The sequence below is a fragment of the Chiloscyllium plagiosum genome, unplaced genomic scaffold (genome assembly GCF_037043375.1).
Source record: "Chiloscyllium plagiosum isolate Xiang-an unplaced genomic scaffold, Cpla_swu_hap1 HiC_scaffold_8, whole genome shotgun sequence".
In the NCBI taxonomy this organism is placed as follows: Eukaryota; Metazoa; Chordata; class Chondrichthyes; order Orectolobiformes; family Hemiscylliidae; genus Chiloscyllium; species Chiloscyllium plagiosum.
The window spans coordinates 38,272,977-38,298,266 of NW_028270146.1; the positions used below are offsets into that span (position 1 = coordinate 38,272,977).

General features: G+C 40.0%; 1 protein-coding gene across 6 annotated transcripts in view; it reads right to left on the reverse strand.

Moving 5' to 3' along the window:
- Positions 1-25,290, reverse strand: part of lrrc9 (leucine rich repeat containing 9) — a 237,547-nt gene that overhangs the window by 123,799 nt on the left and 88,458 nt on the right. For all 6 annotated transcript variants that reach the window (XR_015757872.1, XM_087989715.1, XM_043697264.2 and 3 more), the window contains 3 exons: positions 16,912-17,044; positions 15,242-15,382; positions 11,855-11,979 (listed from right to left, as the gene is read on the reverse strand). Coding sequence is in view for 5 of the 6 variants with exons in the window: in XM_087989715.1 (XP_087845841.1) it covers positions 11,855-11,979; positions 15,242-15,382; positions 16,912-17,044 (399 nt within the window). In the remaining variant the exon portion in view is untranslated. The remainder of the gene's footprint in view (positions 1-11,854; positions 11,980-15,241; positions 15,383-16,911; positions 17,045-25,290) is intronic.

Genomic DNA, 25,290 nt, shown 5'->3' on the forward strand with positions numbered 1-25,290 from the left:
TGGTAGTGTGGGGGTTAAATTTAGAGAAAAAAAAACAGACGGGTCAGTGATATTGTTCACTCTGAGAGAGCTGGATCAGTGTGTGCGTAAAAAAAAATAAACAATTGTCACACAGCACTGTCCTTTGATGTGAAGGGCACTGCTTGTCACTGGCCACTCGGGTGTTTTCCTATCTTCCTGGTGGTGGAAATTGAATAAAGATTTGTGCACTTTGTGTCTTTCACTGTGTCTCACACGTATATACACATACCATGGGTGCTGGGGAAAAAATAAGCACCACCGCACTTAGGTGGTAGTGCGGGGGTTAGATTTTTTAAAAATTTTAAAAAAATAAACAGGGAATTATAAAAAAAAAGAAAAAATATAACCAGAGGATTTGATGTGAAGGGCAGTGCTTGTCACTGGCCACTCGGGTGAGAAAAAAAATAAAAACAAACACAATTGTCACACAGCACTGTCCTTTGATGTGAAGGGCGGTGCTTGTCACTGGCCACTCGGGTGTGTTCCTATCTTCCTGGTGGTGGAAATTGAATAAAGATTTGTGCACTTTGTGTCTTTCACTGTGTCTCACATCTACACACACACCATGGGTGCTGGGGAAATGTAAGCACTACCGCAGTTAAGCGGTAGTGTGGGGGTTTAATAAAACAAAACAAAAGAGATAAACAGGAGATTTGGGTGCTGGGAAAAAAATAAGCACTACTGCAACTAGGCGGTAGCAAAAAAAAGAAAAAGTGTTGAACATCCTGTTCCCTCTGAGGGAGCTAAAAAAAATAAACACAATTGTGCCAAACTGGCCATAAATAGGTCCAGGCAGCGGGCCGTGGAGGGGGTCGTTAGGGCCGACTGCCTCCCCCTCTTCGGCAGTTACGTTAGAGCCCGGGTGTCCTTGGAGAAGGAGCACGCGGTGTCCACCAACACCCTGGAGTTGTTCAGGGAGAGGTGGGCGCCGCAGGGAGTGGAGTGCATTATTTCCCCCTCCAACTCTATTTTGATTTAGTCCCTACCCTCCCCTTCACTGTTTTAATCACACAGCACTGCCCTTTGATGTGAAGGGCACTGCTTGTCACTGGCCACTCGGGTGTTTTCCTATCTTCCTGGTGGTGGAAATTGAATAAAGATTCGTGCACTTTGTGTCTTCCACTGTGTCTCACACCTGCGCACACACACACCATGGGTGCTGGGGATAAAATAAGCACTACCGCACTTAAGTGGTAGTGTGGGGGTTAAAATTAAAAAAAAGAAAAAAAAAGAAAAAAAAAATAAACAACAGTGTTTCCCTACCCTCCCCTTCACTGTTCTGATCACTCAGCACTGCCCTTTGAAAAAAAAATAAACATAATTGTGTGTCTCACACCTGCGCACACACACCATGGGTGCTGGGGATAAAATAAGCACTACCGCACTTAGGTAGTAGTGTAAGAAAAAAATAAATAAAAAGGGGAGTGTCCAATTCTATTTTGAAAAAAAAGAGAAATAAACACAATTGTTTCAGGGAGAGGTGGACGCCGCAGGGAGTGGAGTGCATTATTTCTCCCTACAACTCTATTTTGATTTAGTCCCTCCCCTCCCCCTCACTGTTTTGATCACAGAGCATTGCCCCTTGATGTGAAGGGCACTGCTTGTCACTGGCCACTCGGGTGTTTTCCTATCTTCCTGGTGGTGGAAATTGAATAAAGATTCGTGCACTTTGCATCTTTCACTGTGTCTCACACCTACACACACCATGGGTGCTGGGGAAAAAAATAAGCACTACCGCAAAAAAAATAAACACAATTGTTTCAGGGAGAGGTGGACGCCGCAGGGAGTGGAGTGCATTATTTCTCCCTCCAACTCTATTTTGATTTAGTCCCTGCCCTCCCCTTCACTGTTTTGATCACACGGCATTGCTCTTTGATGTGAAGGGCACTGCTTGTCACTGGCCACTCGGGTGTTTTCCTATCTTCCTTGTGATGGAAATTGAATAAAGATTCGTGCACCTTGTGTCTCTCACTGTGTCTCACACCTGCACACACACACCATGGGTGCTGGGGAACAATAAGCACTACTGCACTTAGGTGGTAGTGTGGGGGTTAAATTTAGAGAAAAAAAAACAGACGGGTCAGTGATATTGTTCACTCTGAGAGAGCTGGATCAGTGTGTGCGTAAAAAAAAATAAACAATTGTCACACAGCACTGTCCTTTGATGTGAAGGGCACTGCTTGTCACTGGCCACTCGGGTGTTTTCCTATCTTCCTGGTGGTGGAAATTGAATAAAGATTTGTGCACTTTGTGTCTTTCACTGTGTCTCACACGTATATACACATACCATGGGTGCTGGGGAAAAAATAAGCACCACCGCACTTAGGTGGTAGTGCGGGGGTTAGATTTTTTAAAAATTTTAAAAAAATAAACAGGGAATTATAAAAAAAAAGAAAAAATATAACCAGAGGATTTGATGTGAAGGGCAGTGCTTGTCACTGGCCACTCGGGTGAGAAAAAAAATAAAAACAAACACAATTGTCACACAGCACTGTCCTTTGATGTGAAGGGCGGTGCTTGTCACTGGCCACTCGGGTGTGTTCCTATCTTCCTGGTGGTGGAAATTGAATAAAGATTTGTGCACTTTGTGTCTTTCACTGTGTCTCACATCTACACACACACACACACACCATGGGTGCTGGGGAAATGTAAGCACTACCGCAGTTAAGCGGTAGTGTGGGGGTTTAATAAAACAAAACAAAAGAGATAAACAGGAGATTTGGGTGCTGGGAAAAAAATAAGCACTACTGCAACTAGGCGGTAGCAAAAAAAAGAAAAAGTGTTGAACATCCTGTTCCCTCTGAGGGAGCTAAAAAAAATAAACACAATTGTGCCAAACTGGCCATAAATAGGTCCAGGCAGCGGGCCGTGGAGGGGGTCGTTAGGGCCGACTGCCTCCCCCTCTTCGGCAGTTACGTTAGAGCCCGGGTGTCCTTGGAGAAGGAGCACGCGGTGTCCACCAACACCCTGGAGTTGTTCAGGGAGAGGTGGGCGCCGCAGGGAGTGGAGTGCATTATTTCCCCCTCCAACTCTATTTTGATTTAGTCCCTACCCTCCCCTTCACTGTTTTAATCACACAGCACTGCCCTTTGATGTGAAGGGCACTGCTTGTCACTGGCCACTCGGGTGTTTCCTATCTTCCTGGTGGTGGAAATTGAATAAAGATTCGTGCACCTTGTGTCTCTCATTGTGTCTCACACCTGCACACACACACCATGGGTGCTGGGGAAAAAAAAAGCACTACCGCAGTTAGGCGGTTGTGTGGGGGTTAGAAAAAAGAGAAAAAAAAGAATAGCAATCTAAAAAAAAAAGAAATAGGAGGGTCTCCCCTTCACTGTAAAAAAAAAAGCATGAGTGTCCAATTCTATATAAAAAAATAAACACAATTGTGCCAAAATGGCCATAAATAGGTCCAGGCAGCGGGCCGTGGGGGGGGGGGGGGTCATTAGGGCCGACTGCCTGCCCCTCTTCCGCGGTTACGTTAGGGCCCGGGTGTCCTTGGGGAAGGAGCACGCGGTGCCCACCAACACCCTGGAGTTGTTCAGGGAGAGGTGGGCGCCGCAGGGAGTGGAGTGCATTATTTCCCCCTCCAACTCTATTTTGATTTAGTCCCTGCCCTCCCCTTCACTGTTTGATCACACAGCATTGCCTTTTGTGAAGGGCAGTGCTTGTCACTGGCCACTCGGGTGTTTTCCTATCCTCCTGGTGGTGGAAATTGAATAAAGATTCGTGCACCTTGTGTCTCTCACTGTGTCTCACATCTGCACACACACAAAAAAGAAAAGAAAAAAAACAGGAGTGTTAGAAAAAACAAACAAAAAGGAGTGTCAATCATCATGTTTACTCTGAGAGCTGGCTCTGAGGGAGCCAGACCAGTGTCAAAGACACTCCACGTGTAAATAAAAGGTGACTTGGTGGTGGGATACTGGCCTCTGTGGAGTTATTTCAGTTCCTTTATTAAATGCATCTCTAATTCCCTTTATATTCCCATTCCAAATCCCAACATCACCCTCTAGTTTAAGGGTCTATATTAACACCAATTAATATTTTTTGTCCCTGGGATTTTCTCAGCTTTGCCTATACAGATTCTATATCATTGGAGCTAATATCCTTCCTGTCTGTTTGTTAATTTCTTCTTTAACTAACAATGCAACTCCTGTGCTATTTCCTTTATGTCAGTCCTTCCAAAATACGGAACACCCCAGGATATTCAGTTCCCATCTCTGGTCAGCTGGCAGCCATGTCTCTATAATTCCAATTACATCCTGCCTATCTACATCTATTTGTATAATTCATTCATTCACACTACTGCAAATGCATAAAACCTGAAGGTGTGTCTTTGTAACAGAAAAATAAACACAATTGTGCCAAACTGGCCATAAATAGGTCCAGGCAGCAGGCCGTGGAGGGGGTCGTTAGTGCTGACTGCCTGCCTCTTCCGCGGTTACGTTAGGGCCCGGGTGTCTCTGGAGAAGGAGCATGCAGTGTCCACCAACACCCTGGAGTTGTTCAGGGAGAGGTGGGCGCTGCAGGGAGTGGAGTGCATTATTTCCCCCCTCCAACTCTATTTTGATTTAATCCCTGCCCTCCCCTTCACTGTTTGATCACACAGCATTGCCCTTTGATGTGAATGGCACTGCCTGTTACTGGCCACTCGGGTGTTTTCTTTCTTCCTGGTGGTGGAAATTTGAATAAAGATTCGTGCATCGTGTCTCTCACCTGCACACACATGGGTGCTGGGGAAAAAATAAGCACTACTGCAGTTAGGCGGTAGTGTGGGGGTAAAAACAAAGAAAAAAAAACAGGAGTGTGAAAAAAACAAAAGAAAAAAGAAAAAATAAACACAAGTGTCAGGGATTCGCTTCACTCTAGAAGCCAACTCTGAGCTAGCTCAATCCATGTCATGTACTTTGCACATGTAAACAAAGAGTGACTTAGTGACAGGGCATTGGCCTTTGTGGAGTTATTTCAGTGGCAACAAGAGAACAAAAATGCCCCTGAAGAAATTTGCTCAAAACTGTCGTCTTTAATATTTCTACTACCATGCCACTATTTGGGAAGCTTGACTCATTTGATCTTATTATTGAAGATTTGGCCCAGTATGTGGAAAGAATGCACTATTTTTTCTGTACAAATAATAGCGGGACATGCGAAGGGTAACAAGTAATTCGCCTGACAGTTTGTGGACCTGCAGCTTTTTCAGTTATTAGGAGCCTAATGCTTTCTGAGGCACCAGACTGAAACTTTTCAAGAGTTGATGAATTTAGCAATAGACTCCAAGCATAGTATCTAAATTCTGAGATGCTATTGGTTTTACTCAGTGGCTTGAGAAACAGGGAAATCTGTATCAGCATTTCTGTTGAGGTAAAGATGACTGCAGATGCATGTGATTTTGGTTTAATCCAAATGAGATGCTGAGAGGCCATTTGGTATATAGGATTAATGAGGTCAAAAGGAGCTGAAGCGCAACTGGACTTCAAACAGGCACCAGCACTGGCTTTGTCACTAGAAAATGCAGCAAGTGGAGCTTATGAGTTACAGGGTATTCCGATAAAAGTGAACACCCTCGCCAGGCTGACTGAGCTTAGGGAACAGCACTTGAGTGTAGTCAATTGTAGAGCCTCGCTCACGACATATCCTGAGCAGAGTAGGTCAGTCCACAGCAATACCCCAAAGCAAAACCAAGCCCTGGCCAAACGGTTAAAAGTTTCTCAAGGATCCAGGCTGGCAGGCCATTGTAGTTGCTGCTTGTATGCAGGCTTGAGACAGCAAAACAGTCCCAATAGGCCTGAATTGAGTAATAGAATTCATAGGCCAGTATCCAGAGCAGTGCACATCCTGGAAAGCCCATCTGCAGCTGGTTTGGAACAGTTAAATGACTTGGCAACATCCAAATCAGTGCCAATAAAAATAAATGTCTAGTTAAATTGTTTGATACCGACACAGCTGTATCAGTGATTGAGCAACCAGTTTTCCCCAAAATATGATCTGGCTTCCAAACCTTAAGTTTGCATAGGACCTCAGCTAGTGTGAGAACCTATACCAGGGAGCCTTTACTGATTAAGGGTCCAACTTCGGGTTCCAATCTCTTATATAAAAACACAGTTAGTTGTTACCACTGATTGTAATAAAAGGATCAGGTCCCAAGCTTGATGGGGTGGAATTGGTGGAGAAAGATTCAATTTTATTGGCTCAACATTTCTCAATTAGAAAATATCTGCCCGAGTGAAGTCCTAATTAAATACCTGGAAGTTTTTCAGGAAGATCTATGGACTATCAAAGGAGCCAAGGTCATCTTATATATTGACCAGGATGCAATTTCACAGTTCTGCAAGGCCCGCCCAGTGTCATTTGCCTCATGGGCAAAACTAAATGCACATATCAGGAGGCTGGAAAACAAACGAAGTTTGTGGCATGAGTAGCACCAGTTGTACTGATAGTGAACCCTGACAGGTTGGTCCACCTTTGTGGGGATTTCAATCAAATGGTAAACCGCTTTTTGCAGCTAGATAAACACCCAATACCTCACATAGAAGACTTATACAAAATTGGTGAAGCTGGGCATGAGCCAAGTATGCTTGCAATGAAGGGTAGATGAGGATTACCAGAAGTATACTGCAATGAATACCCACAGAGGTTTGTACCAATGAATGAAACTGCCATTTGGGTATCATCAGTCTGTGCCATTTTTCAGCGGATGATGGAGAACATGTACAAGATCTACCCCAGGTTGCCATTCATCTAGATGACCTGCTAATAGCAGGGAAGACCAAATGTAGCACTTACAGAACTTGGCTATAGTGCTTGAAAGGTTTCTTCAAACCAGGCATATGCCTTAGGAGGGAAAAATGTATGTTCCTGGCACCCCAAGTGACCTGCTTGGGTTACAGAATCCACAAGACTGAGTTACACCCACTGGAAGATAAAATAAGGGTAATCAAAGGTGCGCTGTCTCTCTCATGTTTTTGTATCAGAGCTTAGGTCTTTCCTTGGGTTGATGAATTACTACAGAAAATTCATAGGTAACCTAGCCACTGTCCTGGTACTTTTACAGCTGCTATTGAAAAAGAGTCAGTCCTAGAGATGATCTTGTAGCCAAGAAGTAACCCAGACAAGGCCCTATAGGCAGGGGTGGTGAAGTATCGGCCTAGTGGCAAAGATGGCTCCTAAGGATCACCAACTTCAATATTCATTGGGTCTAGTGGAAACAGCTGCATATGGTGTGGAAGGATGACACAGGCACCAATGATGGTGATGAGCTGGCTCAAGACTGTTGGACCTCTTCAAGCTATACCTTTTTTCACTTATTAATAAATTATTCAAACTGGCGCTATATTGTGGCACCAAATGAAAGCTTTTCTCTATATTTTATTGTATTATTACTGTAAAACATACATGACAATAAGATCAAACTTAATACATTTATGGATATAAATTTATAATAGTAATGGACCACAAGCCCCTGTTCAGGCTACTTAAAAAAGACAAGGTGGTGCCACCCATAGCTTCAGGTTGAATTCAGTTTGCACTCTTATTCTAAGTGCATATAATTACAAGTTGGAATACAATCCAAGTGGCAAATGTGGATGCCTCAAACTGCCTCCAAATGGCAGATACACTACCAGTACTGCTGCCACAAGAACAATTTTCTGAAAAATTTTCTAAACACTCTTCTGGTCACCACTGACAATATCAGAGCTTGTTGTTGGCAACTTTTTACAAATTTAAATTTGTGAAATCTGAACATCACTGAATGCACATCTATAATTGCCTAGAAGACAGTTGAGAGTCAACCACATTGTTGTGGGTCTGGAGTCACATGTAGGCCAGATCAGGGGAGGATGGCAGATGTCCTTCCCTTAAGGACATTAGTGAATGGGTTTTTTACGACAATCAACAATGATTACATGGCCTTTACTCCAGATTTTACTGAAACCAAATTCAGAGAATGCATTAGATAGCAAATATGAGGTAATGGAAGGATCTAAAAATAAGGATGAGAATTTTAAAACTGAGCATTGCTTAACTGGAACACAGTGTAGGTCATCAAGCAGAAAGGGGGTGAATACAATGCTAAGTTAGTACACTGTTGCAATGCAAGGTTAAAAAGATTACTGCACTTTTGGGAATGTATCTTTAAATTACAATTAAAAGGTGGTCATGTGACCTGTTCTTCAGTCTGCCTAACAGCAGGCCTGAGGTATCTGGCTGATAAAATTAAAGAGAAGCTTGGGTTGTTTTGTCAGGAAAAAGGCTTATGGTATTATACTTAGAGACAATGGCTACAGTTTTGAGATTTGTAGCTCAGGTTGAGGTTCTGAATGTAGGTTTGATCACTGAGCTGGAAGGCTCATTTCTAGATGTTTTGTCACCGTACTGGGTAACATCTTCAGTGGGCCTCAGGTGAAGCACTGCTGATAGTTCCTGCTTTCTGTTTATATGTTTGGGTTGGTGATGTCATTTCCTGTGGTGAAGTGACTTCCTGTTCTTTTTCTCAGGGGGTGGTAGATGGGGTCTAACTCGACGTGTTTGTTGAGAGAATTCTGGTTGGAATGCTATGCCTCTAGGAATTCTCGTGCGTGTCTTTGTTTGGCTTGTCCTAGGATGGATGTGTTGTCCCTCCTTATCTGTATGTATGTAAGGATACTAGTGAGAGGGGGTTATTTCTTTTTGTGGCTAGTTGGTGTTCATGTATCTTTGTGCCAGTTTTCTGCCTATTTGTTCAATGTAGTGTTTGTTACAGTCCTTGCGCAGTATTTTGTAAATGACATTAATTTTGCTTGTTGTCTGTATAGGGTCTTTCAAGTTCATTAGCTGCTGTTTTAGTGTGTTGGTGGGTGTGTGGGCTACCATGATGCCAAGGAGTCTGAGTGTACCTAAGATAGAGATAGATAAGTTCTTGATTAGTAATGGGAATGAAGGTTATAGGGAAAAACAGGAGAATGGAGTTGAGAAACAGATCAGGAAAGACTGAATGGCAGAGCAGACTCAATGGGCCAAATGACCTAATTCTGGTCCTATTTCTAATGGTCTTGTGATCAAAAGTCTTACCATGTCACTCTATCATTTTTCAACTAGAGGTTCAAATCTTTTTTAAAAACTTTCTAGGCTCTACAATATAGATGGCAGAGGTGTGTTTGATCTGAAGTTTACCAAAGGTTAGTCAGGGAGGCCAGTCAAGTGTGTCAAGATTAGAGTTAACAAAGGTAACAAATAAGAACTGGATGTAGGTTTTCTAGTTGAGCTGTAAGGTTCGTTTTCAGACGTTTCATCACCATACTAAGAAACATCATCAGTGAGCGTCCGGATGAATAAAGAACTTCAACAGCAGATGATCTGAAGCAGAAACAGAATTAAGTGATGCCAAGAGGTGAAAGTAGACATTCATAGTGATAATACAGATAAATGGTTAAAAGGAGTAAGGTAACATAGTGGATACATGGAGTAGCAGGTTAAAGGCTTGGATTAATGATCCAGAGACACATACCATACTATGGCAACTTAGGAATTTAAATTCATTTAATTAAATACATTCTAGAACAAAGAAATACAATCTGCAGTAATGGTAGCCATTAAAGTACTAAATTGTCTAGTTCACCTATGTACTTTAATGGAGGAAATCTGCTGTACTTATCCAGTCTGGCCAAATAGGACTCTGAACCCACAGCAATATGGATATATTTTAACTGCCCTCTCAAGTACTGAAAAAGCCACCCAGTACTTTCAAAAAGGTGGCTCACCACCATGTTCTCAAGGCCAATTTGGTATAGTCAATAAATACTGGTCTTCCCAGCAATGTCAACATCTCCTGAATGAATAATAAAATAATGTCTCCAGGTCAAATAGTTCAGCCCGAGCAGTGAAGAGTAAATCAAGTTAGGATTGCTGAAGTGATTGTGTGTAACAAGTGTCGGAACAAACTATGGGCATAGTTGAACACCATAGGGAAAAGTATGGACTGCAGATGGAATCAAAAGTGTGGTGCTGGAAAAGCACAGGAGGTCAGACAGCATCTGAGGAGCAGGAGAGTCAACATTTCAGGCAAAAGCACTTTATCAAGAATCTGATACATAATGGCAATATGAATACTAAAGTGGCTAAGAGACAGAAAGCAGATTATTTTGTACAGGTTTTCCTGAGTTGTTGGTATTAGATCACTTCTCTTTCTGATGTAAATAAATAACCTGGATTTGGGTACACAAGACATAATTTCAAAGTTTTCAGGTGACTTAAAACTCTGAAATCTACTAACAATGGGAATAAAGTTAAAAATCACATAAAACACCAGGTTATAGTCCAACAGGTTTAATTGAAAGCACACTAGCATTCGGAGCGCTGCTCCTGCTCTGGCTCTGAAAGCTAGTGTGCTTCCAATTAAACCTGTTGATCTATAACCTGGTGTTGTGTGATTTTTAACTTTGCACACCCCAGTCCAACACCAGCATATCCAAATCATGACAACAATGGAAATGGCAGTAACAAACTCCAAAAGAACATTATCAGAAAGGGAAAATGTGAAGGACACATGGCAGATGAAGGGAATATGTCAGCACACGTTGCACATTAAAGCAGAAAAAGAAAGCATTAGTTAATAGATCTGTTTCTGACTAGAGGAAGGTAAATGGTGGAGGCTTCTCAATGTCCACTGATTGGGACACTGTGCTTCTTAATACATATAAATGAATTTGATTCCAATCAACTAACAGAAAAGTAAATCTCAAGATAAATGAAAAGACTACCTTGAATATATCCAGAGGCATTCAGCAGTGAAACAGCTCGGAAAATAAGAGGCCAAAAATATATTTCATCATTTTAAGCGGTAGTGGGACAGAAAGAGATGCAGTAAACACCCCTCCCACAATAACTAGATATTCCCTTCTTTGTAAATATAGCAAAATATACAGACAATGCCAAAAAAAAAAGAACAAAGGTAAATGTCAAAGTATTTATGAGAAAACAGACATATCAGTAGATTAGTCAAATAGAGGCCAAATTAATATAGAAACAAAAGTCAAGGGGACGATATACACACTGAAAAGTTAACTTTCTTTGTGCCAAAGGAGCAGAAATTAAAAGGGAAAGACAAAAATATATTCAAAATTGAAAGGACAAAATCAGGAGACCTTGTACATGAAGATCTGAAATAAAATTTATGGGATAAAGTATAAAGCACAAGACAAGGAGATAATGCTAAACAGATAAATCATTGTTTAGATCATAATTAGAAAATAACATTTAGTTTAGATATCTTTCTTCAGAAAACAAAAGCCATGGAGCGAGTGCAGAAAAGATAAAAGCTGGGCTTTTATTTATATGCAGAGATGGAAATTTGATCTCTTTTCATTAGAACAAAGCTGGTTAGGATAAGATCTGAAATTTGTTCCAAGTTATGAAGGAATTAGAGAAATACTTCAAAAAATACTTCTATTACATAATCCTGGTCCTGTTAGAATTCTTGACCTGCCTAGATCTGGAGTTGAGTCATAAAATTAAGAAATTTTCACCTCACCACATTTCTATACTTCAACAGAAATAAAAATCAGAGAGATATAAATCGGGTTATTAACTTATTACCCATTTTATAATATCACATCATATTACAAGGTCTACCAACTACCTGTAATTCTATGACAAATTTTCAATTGGAGCGAATGAAGTTGAGAGAATTTGTGCAGATAAATTGTATGAATCTCAACAGACACCAATGATCACCTAATTTTGTACTGAAGTGGTTCAACCTTAAATAGAAATTCTCTTTCATCATTTCAACATATTCCATTAATAAATATTCTACAGTTCGTTTAAACAGTCCTTTAATAATTGTAGTCCATACCTGTGTTATATATTCAAAGTCAATAAAATATTCAGGAACAACCAGTTCATGGTCAAACACAAACCACTCATATTGACGAAGGCTGCAATCACAGCTGCCGTGGAACTTTAAGGAACTTGAGAATCCTTTCATGTACATGAAACATGGGAGGCAATTAAAAAAGTTAGGAAATTAAACATATACATTTTTTAATAGTATTGGTAGAAACCTATCCAAAGAGCAAACTTCTGATACTGACAATGTGTGCATTAAATGATAACTGAAAAATATGAGAGCTAAGTTTGTAGGCTGTAAGAAATCAATTATTTGTTAAGTCATACAACAAGTTTTTAAGATATGATTATTGTTAGGTTGTATGCAGATAGCCATCCTGTGCTTTTTGCAGAACACATTTTCTATTTTAGGTACCTGAACCTTTTAAATATCATATACTGACCTCACTCAAAATAACCTAAGCATTTTTGGTCACTGTTTGACTTCCGAGTATTTTTTGCTTAATTCTACAAGTGGTGAAATTTCACTGTCTGCAGAATTTTTCGCAATGTTGTTGCTTTTTGCCACACGTTTTCTTGCTGCAGACATGATAGTCTGATAGGCAGCCTTTTGGAATGGAGAACGATTGCCATCATACCATTGTGCTGGTAAAGTTCCCAGAAAAGTGAAAAGGGAGATGAGACTGTTACACAGGAGGTCATACCGACAGAGGATCTTGGAGAAGTATTCATTCTACTTCACTTACAGTGTACAAGTTGAATTTGCTTTCAGAGGCATATTAAGCTACAATCATCAGTGCCAACCTCAACAAAACCTAAAATCATGAACAAAAGCATTACATTCAACTATCAAGGTTACTATAGTCCACTTCTTTTCTGTCGCAGGTAGAGTTCAACAGCAACACCTCATAATTCGCAGGCCTTGGATGAACTGGAGAAGTCACCTCTACATTGGAAACATTTATATTTCCTATCCATTTAATAGTGAAGGAAGAAAGGAGAAAGTGAGGACTGCAGATGCTGGAGATCGGAGTCGAAAAGTGTGGCACTGGAAAAGCACAGCGGTCAGGCAGCATCCGAGCAGCAGGGGAATCAATGTTTTGGGTATAAGCCCTTCGTCAAGAATGGGGTGGGGTGGGATTCAGGGAGGTGGCTGAGAGATAAATAGGAGGATGGGAGTGGTGGGGGGGGGGGGGGGGGAGAAGGTGGCTGGAAGGCGACAGGTAGTTGCAGGTGGGGGGTGATGGTGACAGGTAGTTGCAGGTGGGGGGTGTGGTGTGGATAAGTGGGAAGGAAGATGAACAGGCAGTTTTAGAGTCATAGAGATGTACAGCATGGAAACAGACCCTTCAGTCCAACCCATCCATGCCAACCAGATATCCCAACTCAATCTAGTCCCACCTGTCAGCACCCAGCCCATATCCCTCCAAACCCTTCCTATTCATATACCAATCCAAATGCCTCTTAAATGTTGCAATTTTACCAGCCTCCACCACTTCCTCTGGCAGCTCATTCCATACCCATACCACCCTCTGCGTGAAAAAGTTGCCCCTTAGGTCTCTTTTATATCTTTCCCCTCTCACCCTAAACCTATGCTCTCTAGTTCTGGACAGGATGGTAGGATCTGGATGAGGTGGGGGGAGGGGAGATCAGGAAACTGGTGAAATCAATGTTGCAATAATACTTATGGTATTAGAGTGGACAAATCAAAGCAATTTTCAGCCAATAGAATACTTCCTAAGTGTCATAATGTAGGAAATGTGGCAGGCAGTTTACATACAGCTAGCCTCTCTCCCCAACAACCCTCCAAACCTTCCCATGCAACCGGAAAAGATGCAAACCTATGGCACACCATCCCCCTATCTCCATCCAGGGCCCCAAGCAGTCCTTCTAGGTGAGACAGAGGTTCACTGTTCCCTCCTTGAACCCAATTTACTGTATGCAGTGCTCCCAATATGGTCTTCTGTACACTGGGAAGACCAGACATAAACTAAGAGAACATTTCACTGAGCATCTCAGTCAGGTTCGCAGGGGCCGATGGGGCCTCACAGTAACCACCCATTTTAAATTCCCCCTCCCACTCTTTCCGACTTGACCATCCTTGACCTCCTCCATTGCCACAATGAATCAAATCGTAAATTGGAGGAACAACACTCATCTTCCACTTGGACACCCTACAGCCCAGATGACTCAACATAGAGTTCTCCAATTTCAAATTACCTCCCTTTCCATCCACCGACTCCCTTCACAGCCCCTCCTCTCTTTTCCATACCTCTCAGCCACCTACCAGATTCATGCCTCCCATTGACCAATCAGACCGTACCCTTTACTTGAGTTCACCTATCCCCTTCTCAACACCCTTCATCCCACCCCCTTTATCTGCAGCTCCCTTTACATCCACCCTAGTCCTGAAGAAGGGTTACACCTGAAAAGTCGACTTCTTCATTTTCTGACCTTGCCTGGCTTTTTGCGTTCACCCAGGCTCCTGCTGGTCTGCCCTGAATTCCAACATTTTGTTTTGTTTGCCTCCAACCCCAGAATGCCGACAGGGCCTCAGTTTAATATCTCTTATGAAGGGTGATACTTGCAACAATGTAGCACTACCACAGCATCACTCTGGATTATCAGTCTAGGTCTTTGTGCTCAAGTCTCTGGAGTGGGACCTACAACCAGAGGTAAACTTGCTGCCAATGAACCACAGCTGAATGTAATAGTATTAGCGCTGATCTGTCTGGCAGGCTTCACAAAAGGTGCATGGTGCAATGACTGAAGACAACATATTACTTTGTATGCTCCATATAAAAAGCCTGGTATATCTGTTCAGTAAAAGGATTCCACTCCTTCAAAGTACAACTGGTTTCAAATCTCCCCAGCAGCCATCACAACACTTACATTCATGCCACAAGTAACATCATGAAATAAACAAACAATCGACATGATACAAGTAATGCTTTTGCTTCCTACGCAGTTTTGGAGGAGCTTTGCTGTAACATTCTTACCACATCTTCAAGCTTCATCATGGGGTGGTAGGGACAACATGCATACTGCATTTAGTGGGTAAGAATTGGGCTTGCTTTAGATGTGCTAGAAAATGGGGTTAGAATAGTTAAATTCTTGTTTGTGACTGGCACAGACTTGATAGGCTGAAGGGATTTTTCTGTGCTGTGGACGTCTGCTTCTATGTATTGGATAAAGTCTAGACTTCTATTGGAATGTATGGATAGCTGCTGAGTTTTGGATTCACCTTACTGTCAAATACGAAAATTTTACTAAGTACATTAGGTTCTTTCAGAGTCTACTTTTTCTTTCATTTTATTTTCTTTAACCATAGACTTATTCAAAGATCACTAACTATTTTTGGAAAGCAAATCTAGTGCAATATACTATTTGTTACCTGTATCATTTGCACATCTGGTGTTCACTTTTCGAGGTCTGTAGACAGAATTTGCATTTGGATACTTCAACTGTTCAACAGGTTCTGAATCGATGGCCTGAACACTATGACCAAGGAAAACTTTGGCAATAATGAGCTGACCTAAAAACAAAGTTGAATGGTTTATTGCAATGTTTTCTGAAATTGAATTTTTCAATTCATTCAAACCTGACATGGAAGATATGTAATATAGCAATAGTGTGGAGGAAGATGACAAGTTGACCTGATGCATCCCCCCAATTTCTGCCAATAGACAAGATATTTTGATATTCCCAGTCAGAAAGCAATTTATGCAATGACCTGAGGGAGATAAAGAATCACAGAGAATGGAAAGAAATAAATTCATCCGTAACTTACATAGCTGACAATATCAATCTAATTTACTGTACATTATATTATTCAAAACCAATCAATTGCACTTCAAATATTACATTTCTATGATCCCAACATGGGAATAACCATTGTATTTCACATATCAGTGACAACCACATACACTTATCTACTGAACATTCACCCAGTTTTGATATAAATTTCATTTACATAATTTTCCTAATTTTTCTTAAACTTGGCTTCAATGTTTTGAATCTTTGCTGAAATGCTGCTCAGAAGTGCCCATTTTGTATAGTAGTCAAGTGTTACAATTTATATAAAGTCTTCAACACAATGTCACTCAGCTTCTTTACTAGTTTTATGTCTTTCCTGAATACCACATACCCTTCAATATCCAGATTCCAAGCTAGGCCATTCTGCAGCCTTGTGTCAGTTACGGTCACTAGATTGTACTGATTAATTTTAATTGTGAAAGTTCATCGGTTTCGCTTCAAATGCTACACCCATTCAAATACAAAGCCTCAAGTTTCGTCCTTTAATTGTTTTTGTAATTTCCAGTCGTATCTGTGGATGTTCTCTTAGAGGTGCAGTCTCTGTCCCTTCCTGTCATTGTCTGTTTACCATTATGCATTTGCCCCACTCTTTGATTCACCACAATATTCCAAGTTTGATCCCTTGACCCTACTATTTAGTTTAGAATCCATTTCCCTAGTTTACGTGGTTTGCAAGAACACCACTTCCAGTACAATTCCGGAGTAGACCTTCTCACCAATACAGATCCCACTTTCTCCGGCATTGCTGCTCGTGCTCCAGGAACCAGAATCTACTTCCCCCATACTGGTCTTTCAGCCATACATTCATCTCACTAACTTTGTCAACCATATGTCAATTTCCCATGGCTCAGGTAATAATCCAGCTATTACTTTGAGATTTTACTTCTTAATTTGATGCAGGTCAGTCTTCCCATTCTGCTTCACTGTAGTGAGTGCAGACTACTCTTTCCCCCACTTATATTCATGGTTCATCATTGTATGGTGCATGCATCACAATGTAATATTTAAAGGGGTTTGTGTTGGAAAGTAGGAGGATGCAAATTCAATGGGTTGCACGGCCTCCTCCTGCGTTGTACTATTTTATGATTCTGTGAAACTGCACTTTTGGTAGAGTCCAACATGGTATATTATCTTTCATTTATAGTTTCAAATAATACAGTTATGCCAACTCAATTCTTAAGAAATAATACAAGCACTCCCAAGAGAACAAAAATCTAATAATTAATACACATAATTTAATTAATTTACCATATCTAAAAGGTATTGCATCAAATACATTGGTGTTCTGGACTTTAGCTTGTTGCTGCAGGTAATCAATTCTGGGTTGTTCACATAGGCTCATACTATTACAGAGAGGGACTGCCTCATCACGACCTTGAAGCTAAGAAAATGAACAAAAATACGTGGATCAGTTACATTTGTTTTGTGAGAAGCCTGTAAATTGGTGTTTAACATTAATGACAAACTGTTCTCTATCAGTTGTGCAACTGTATAACAGTAAATGATCTATCTATACACATTTGAATAAAGTCCATGAAATATTACCTAGTAAAAAATTAGAGCAGTGACACTTCTGTATTTCAGATTATATGCTAAAGCAAGGTTCCCCATTTCAAACATAAATGTCCAGGATGTAGAAGGGAGCATCCATCAGCATCAACAGCAGTCCCTTGCAGACATGGATGACTGTCTTCAACTCGCAAGGGGAGTCTGCAGGTGACTCTGCCTGATACGGCTAACACAGGTTCTGTTACACTTGGGGCAGGTGGTGGTCACAGGAAGGGGGTGGATGGGGCATGATGTGACAGCAAGGTGTTTTTGACTGGCTTCCATTTTATCTGATGGCAAGTCTTGTGCTTGACACTTTCCAGATCCTCCTCCACCACTTTGGATAGTCTTGCGCCAGTGATTCCCACGTGTCTGTGGGAATATTGCGCTTCGCCAATGAGGCCCTGAGAGTATCACTGAAGCACTTCTTCTGATCACCTGGGATTTGACTGCTGTTTCAAAGCTGTGAGAACAGCACCTGCTTGGGAAACCTCAAGTCAGTCATGCTGTTGATATGCCCAGCCTGTCATATCCGACCAAGGATGGTCAATGCCTCAATGCTGTGATGTTGGCCTGGTTGAGGACATTATTGGAGCAGTAAGAGGATGAAACCCTGAATTAGGCAGTAATTGTCTAAACATGGGCCTCTACCTGGCTATCGGTTAGGGACCCACTCAACACTTTACCCACCGCCTGCAAAATTGTGGTGGGATGGGGTGGGTGGGCTAGTGGTGGACATGCCTTAATTTATGGTCTACTCACTTTGTTTCATGTTTATGGGTATCCTAAATAATTGAGTCCACAGAAATGCTTATGAGGCTGGTTAAGAGCTACAATCATACCTGCTGGGAATTTTGGTCAAGCTAGTTTAACTCTGACCTCAGTTAAAACTATAGCCAGGACATGTGGTGAGCTGTTCTGTAATCTGTGACCTGAAGTTTCCCATGTTGTCCAAATAAGGCAAGTGTCATGGTATCTCTAGACATACAGGCACCACGAGTACTTTTTGTGGAGTATGGCATGTCACTGTTAATGGCTTGGTCACAATATTTGGGAGCTGTCTATTGGTAAATGTCATTGGCTGGTAAGGAAAGGATCACATTTTCAGATAAATTAACAGAACAAAGACGTTTTTTCTCAGAGAGAGAGAGAGACAGAGACAGAAGCAGCAGCTTCAAGATCGCAGCAGCTGCGAGATCACATTGGAAAAGCACATACTTTGAAATTACTTTCAGAGAGAACAAAGAATCATTAGGCATTCACCAAAACCACGTTGGCCACTTCACTCTGTTATGAAGTTGAAGGCGTTTACTATACCTTTAAGAGAGTGAATGCTGTTTTGCACTGAGAGCTTACAAGCACCTGTCATGTGACTAGCTAGCAGTCTCAGAGTGTACTGGAAAATTGAAAATATGTAACATTTGGCTGTGAAATAGATACAGGAGTTGGTTGCTGTTTTGACAACAATCCAAATTTAATCAGTTTAAATTAGGCCCCAGGATACTAAAACCCAAATGAGTTTGAATTTATTGTTTTTGCCAACATCAAACCGACGAGAAGATCCGATGTTGGGGGTATACAAAGCAGGCATTTGAAGGTCAGACAGAATAACTGCCATCGAGAGAATAACTGCCATTAAAACACTCTTTCAAATATACCTTTTCATACGAAACATCTTTACAATAAAAAGAAAGACAATGACCCAGGGAGCTCTTCGGCTGAAAGAAGAAAGACACCAATGATGACAGTCACTGTATGGTTTTGAAATTAAGTTGATGTAATTTTAATAAGAGTTTATTGCAACAATATATCGTTAGAGTTGGAGGCAGATAATAAACCGTTAAGAGAAAGGGGGGCTTAGAACTGTGAATAGTCGTTTTTTAATGTTCACTTTCACAGTTAAAGAATAAATTAATATCATTTTTGTTAAATAGTGGAATTTGGGAATTCTCTGTCACTCATATTTTAACAGAATACGAGGCGAGGTGAGCTTTTCAGGTCGATTAACAGAGGAATTCACTGCCGTGTTGTAACAACTCGAATCAGGGTAGTATGGTTAAATGCGAATTAGAGAAAGTAAGGTAAAGTGAAGTTAAATGAAATGAGTTACAGTTAAAAGTTAGGTTAGATGAAATAAGAAGTAAATGTTACAATGAATATATATTTTATATTAAATATTGGTACTTAGTGAATTAAAATAAAGAAGAGTTTGTTTAATTCAGTTCTGAATCGGTTCCCTGCCTTTTGTCTGTCACACAAACGAATACCTAGATAAAAGGTTTGAGTACTACTTTTTGTGCAATACCATGGACATCACCGAAATGCCACTATCCTGTTAACTAAGTTGTACCTTGTTATGAATGAAGCAGGGATGAATTGATAAATTGAAAGTATTGAAAAACCAGTGAATTCCCTGGGATGAATGTAACAAATCTCTATGCACTGAGTATGAGATGAGATTTTTGCAGCATTCAGAGGGAATCAGTAAGAAGTACCTTTGGCAATCTTGTATCATGATTTTGCGTATATTCTATTATAATATGTAGGTGGTTAAAAACTAGGTTCATTCATGGTTCTTAAACAGCTCTTAAATAGATATTAATTCTCAACAGGCATCAGCTGAAGACATCAACACTCTTCTCAAAGACAAAGCAACATGCCAAGACTGTAGGAAGGTGGACGATAGGAACCTTGTCAATTGTGAATTAACTACATCAGACAAAATCATCATAAAATTCAATAGCTTGTGGGCTTAAAGTTGAGTATGATGCCAACACATTGCTCAGTGTTCAAATGGCAATCCAAAGGATGAAGACTAATAAGGAATGGAGTCTGACTAAAACATCTACAAACTTGTGGTATATATGCAGCATACTGTCCAGTCAACATGCTATTATGTGAGAACTCAGCATTGAGTCTGAAAATGAAATATTAATTCTATGAGTTATTCTGAAAGAAAGAAACAAGGAAGAGAAGTTGGCTAAATGGGTTAGAAAGATTACACCAAAAGATTTGACATTAAATACTAGCCATTGCTTGCCTAAAGTATGACAAGCCTACAACAAATCTACATTTCACTAATGCACAAAAACCTCAACAAGGAACTTTAATCAATTGTGATCAACAGAAGTAGTAAAAGATTGCATTAGCTCAAATTAAGTGACTCATAAGGCTTTCAGAAGAAGTGATAAACTGGATGTTTGAGAATTATTTAGAATCTAGAAACATAGCTAAAACAAAAATCTGATTAAAGAAAGAGAAAAGATAATGTATACAGAAGTTAGCAAGAAACACAAAAGAAGACTATAAAAGATTCTTTAGGTAAGTGAAAGGAAAAAGAGAAGCAAGGACAAATATGAGTCCATTATGAGGAAGGGCATATTCTAAAATCTTCTCTCCAGAGAACAAAGGCTTCAAATCGATAGAATTGCTGTTGTCACCACCGATCTACATGGCAAAGAGATTTAGGTCACATATCAAAAGGCACTTACTGGCACTGGTGGTGCTGCATGAAAATACTTAAATTGATGCAAACTCCAGTGTCCTCACCAAAGCCAATTGCCGGCATTGCAACCATCAGAAAAAAAAATCAACTCTGCTGGTCTGGACACTGTACATGGAAGAAAAAATAACCAGCTTCCAAAACAAGTGCTTTGCTGACAATCTAAGGATGGCATCTGATCTCATGGAGGATAAAGAAAACATTTCAAGGACATTCTGAAGATTTGCTCAAATAGGGGACAAATTAACATAGTGTCTGGGAGGAACTTTTACAACATGTGTTGATGCCTCATCAAACAAGCTGTAACACAATTCGACCTATCACAAATTTTTCCTCAGGACAACACCCGTCCTCTATTCAAAGATCTGTGGCTCCAGGATTGGCCTGCTGAGTCACAAGAGGTTACAAAACTCAAAACCTAGCAGACATCACTCTCATTTCGAGGGAGTGTCACAAAGCTAGTCCCTTGGCTCAAGGATACTCTGTCCTTGAGTTTTTTCAGAGGGGTAATAAACCTGGCCAGGCTCTGACCAGTCTGGTTTGGTACAGAAATGAAAAGGATTTTGAGAGGCCTTTTTGTTTATATGTAAACAGATGAGACTTCAGGCCAAAATGCCCATGTTTTGTAAGTGACCTGTATAATGAAAGGGGAGTGGTCAGCTCTCTAGCTGAGCAGTTTAGTTCAGTCCTGAACTGGTGAGGAGTTTAAAAGTGAGCTGTGAAAAATCCCTCTCTCTCTCTTTCTGCCCTTCAAATTCAACCTATAAGCATGTGTTCCATTTATACTGGTTATTAAAAGGAGTTTGTTTAAATGGACTGTTGTATATATTCGGAACAACATAATTAAATCTATTTTGGATAGACTGAGGTTTCTACAGGGTACTTCATTATTTTCTTTGCGTTTCATTGTGTAATGTTGTGAATAAACTTTTGTCTGTTTTAAACCTGGTAGTCAACCTCGCTAATTTAATCTGAATAATTTTCACTGTCGCTTACCGAAACAAATTGCAAAGTTATGGTCTGGGCTGCCTGCTTAAGAATGTTTTGAGTGGTGTTCATAACAGGAGTGACAACGATTATGATGAATGTACCATGCCAAAGCTAGATAGGTAACACACCCCTTTTTGAGAATGACGTGCACAAATTATTTTCATAGATACATAGGAGATAAGAGTAGGAGGCGACTCTTTGAACCTGCTCCACCAATCATCACGATCGTGGCTGATCATCCAACTCAATAGCTTAACTCTGCTTTCTGCCCGTCTCCTTTGATCCCATTTGCCCTAAGTGCTATATCTAGCTGCCTCTTGAATACATTCAATGTTTTGGAATCAACTGGATAATGAATTTCACAGGCTCACCACTTTTTGGGTGAAGAAATGTCTTCTCACCTCCATTCTAAATAGTCTACCCTGAATCTCAGACTGTGACCCTTGGTTTTGGATACACCCACCAATGGGAACATCCTCTCTGCATCTACCCTACACAGTTCTGAGAGAATTTTATAAGTCTCTATGAGACCTACCCATTCCCCCTCCATTTGTCTGAACTCCAGTGAAAACAATTCCAACCTAGTCAATCTCTCCTCATAGTCAGTCCTGCTATCCCCAGAATCAGCCTGGCAAAGCTTTGCTGCATTCTTCCTCAGAAAAGAAGACCAAAACTGCACACAATTCTGTGGTCAGTAATTGCGGAGTTTGTTACCACACTTTTGGAATGAGAAAAAGTCCCATTCAATTATGGAACCAATGTTTATTCTCGAACACAATTAATATTTTGGCACTGAAAATTAACTAAAACAAAACTATTGTTATTGCGGAGAGAGAAGATACTTTTCTGCACTATAATACTTTGTTGAGAGTACAGTGTCATAGGAAAGCCTTCACAGTTTTTTGGGGACAACCTATTTTATAATATTGGAGCAAACAAGTGGTCTTAAGACATCTGCTGTTTTACATTAAAATAAAACCCTTTCATCATGTAGGAAAATACAGTTTTTATAAAAACATACACAGAGAACATGAATCTCTCATGTGGAACTCAGCAAAAATACAATCTATTGTAATCTCTGTCACAAATATACTTGAGCACTAGCTTATTGGAATCTTATTTAGGTAAACCAGAAATGTTGCTGCAATTCCTAATCAATATAAGAAGCATATTAGATGAAGTAGCAATACTAAGGGTCAAATTTCTGTAGAGACCTTTATAAACTGGCAGATCATTGAGTTTTAACGGATAATAAAGGATTAGCTGCCTTTGATGCAGTTACTGAATAGAAATTTGTTTGTTTTTATATCAGATTACAAATGGATTTAAACATGCTGAATGAGTTTCATGAATGAAAGTCATTTTCTCTATCAAATTTGTATGAGCTAAAGCTCTAGCAGGTGGTTAACAACTTGTTCTCATCTCACATGACTCCTGAAGTTTGCCCTACATGAAGTTTGGGTGTATGACTATGGAGATAGAGGGGCAGCATACAAAGTGGCAACTGGGATTTGAAAGAACATAGGATACAGGTGGTGCTGAAGAGATGTGAATGGTGAGTGGTAGAAGACTGAGGATCTGTTCAAAAAACTGAGATGAAGTCCCAGTAAACTGAGGCAGGCTTTCCAATCCTTCTGTCACAATTAGATCTCTCTCCCTCCACCAACTCAACCCCAAACCCACCTCCAGAGAAGGAACTGGATATGACAGAACCCTTTATATCAAAGTGAGTCTGCCAAATTGGGAAATTTTCTGACGAGCTATACTCTCCATTATTGAAATCCAGAATTAAGTTGCAAAATATGGGAAACACTCATCATTGGTTTCCTCCAGTTTCATGTTCTAATTCAAATAATTGATAAGTCCCTTCACTTAGCGATTACTTCATCAAAAGGTACATAGTCATTCATCTATGTTGTATGTATAAGTTCATCTATGTCATCAAAGAATGCTCCTTACATCAAAATACATAAGACAAAGTCACAACTTATTAATACTTAATATAAGTCAATTCAACTGTGCTCACACTCAATGGAACTTCCAGAAATGCATGGCCAACATTCTGCTTCTCTAAGGAAAATGATGCAACAAAAAAAAAGAATATTTTCAAAGAAACAACTCAATAACATGTGACGATCCCCAATCAAACAAATGATATACTTAAAAGTTAGATTGAACCTGATCAATTGAAGATACATGTAGATCAGAGGTTTAGCCATATACAAAGCTGGGAAGAAAAAATGAGGGCAATTGTGGCATTTTTGTTGAGAGGAAAAAAAAGAACAATGTCAAATATGTTGGGAATGGATATACATTTCTATTTACCCTCCCACTACATAAACTTATAAAAAGACAATTGAAGTGAGCTAATGTAGCAAGAAGTTACTTAAACCTACCTACTAACCAAATTAATCTAGAGTTCGCAATTTATCATTAATGAACATTTTCATCTGGGTGGAAATTTGCAAATGACATCCTTCCACACTACTCCCTCCACACAGTACTGACTAAGCTAGATAATTAAGAGGAAAAATTAGGCAGGAATTGTGAAAAAGAAAAGAATGTAAGAAATAGAAGCAAAAGGACATTATTATTCTTATCCTGCTCCTTTATCCTGATGCTATGGCTTCTAGTTCTAGATTTTCCAGCCAGAGAGAATCATACTCCCAGATTCTATCCTGTCAGTACCTTACAGATATTTTCCTGTTCACACTTCTAGAGCAGCAGGTGAGACTTGAAACGAGGCCTCCTGGTCCAGACATGGCCACATCTCAACCATGCCACAAGAACACTTACAGAACCTCTCAAATATTTTCTAATTAACCAGCTTAGAGACATTATTAAACACTTCTAAAGCAATGGGATTTGTCTGAAACCGGTACACTACCACTGCACCACAAGAGCCACAGGTTCTCTCTGAATGCCAAAAGTTGAAACAGATCATCTATCATTCTTTTAAATCTAAAGATAGAGGCCTGTTCTACTCAATCTCTAAAACTGTACTGACAATTTGAAATTGAAAGTAGTATGACAGTAGCAACAATATAATTTTGGTAAGTATATGTTAACTCATTTCAAATACCTTGAATATATTTCGTCCTTGCTATAACTTAATTTTCTATATCCCAAAATGTGTCAATTCCTTGATATGGAATACTACGGAAATTAATGTTGCAAACAAGAAAATATCATATATAGCCCTGAGATAATCATGATAGAATAGCTCTAAAATACATAAACATGACTATTGTCTCATATCTCCTTATTCTGCAGCATCAGAAAAAAGATTATACTCTTGTATGAGAATAATGAAACAAATATGAGAGGGAACAGATAGAACCAAGAAAATAATAAAGTTGCTATATTACAATAGAAAGAACATGTCTGATTATATAAAAACCGAAAGAACTGTGGATGCTGAAAATCAGAGACAAAATTAGAAATTAGAATAGGAAAATCTCAGCGGGTCTGGCAGCATCTGTGGAGAGAAATCAAAGTTAATGCTTCAGGTTGAGTGATCCATCTCAGAATGCTTGTTCAAATAATTTTCTTTTTTAACACATAAATGCACAATATTAGTGAAGAAA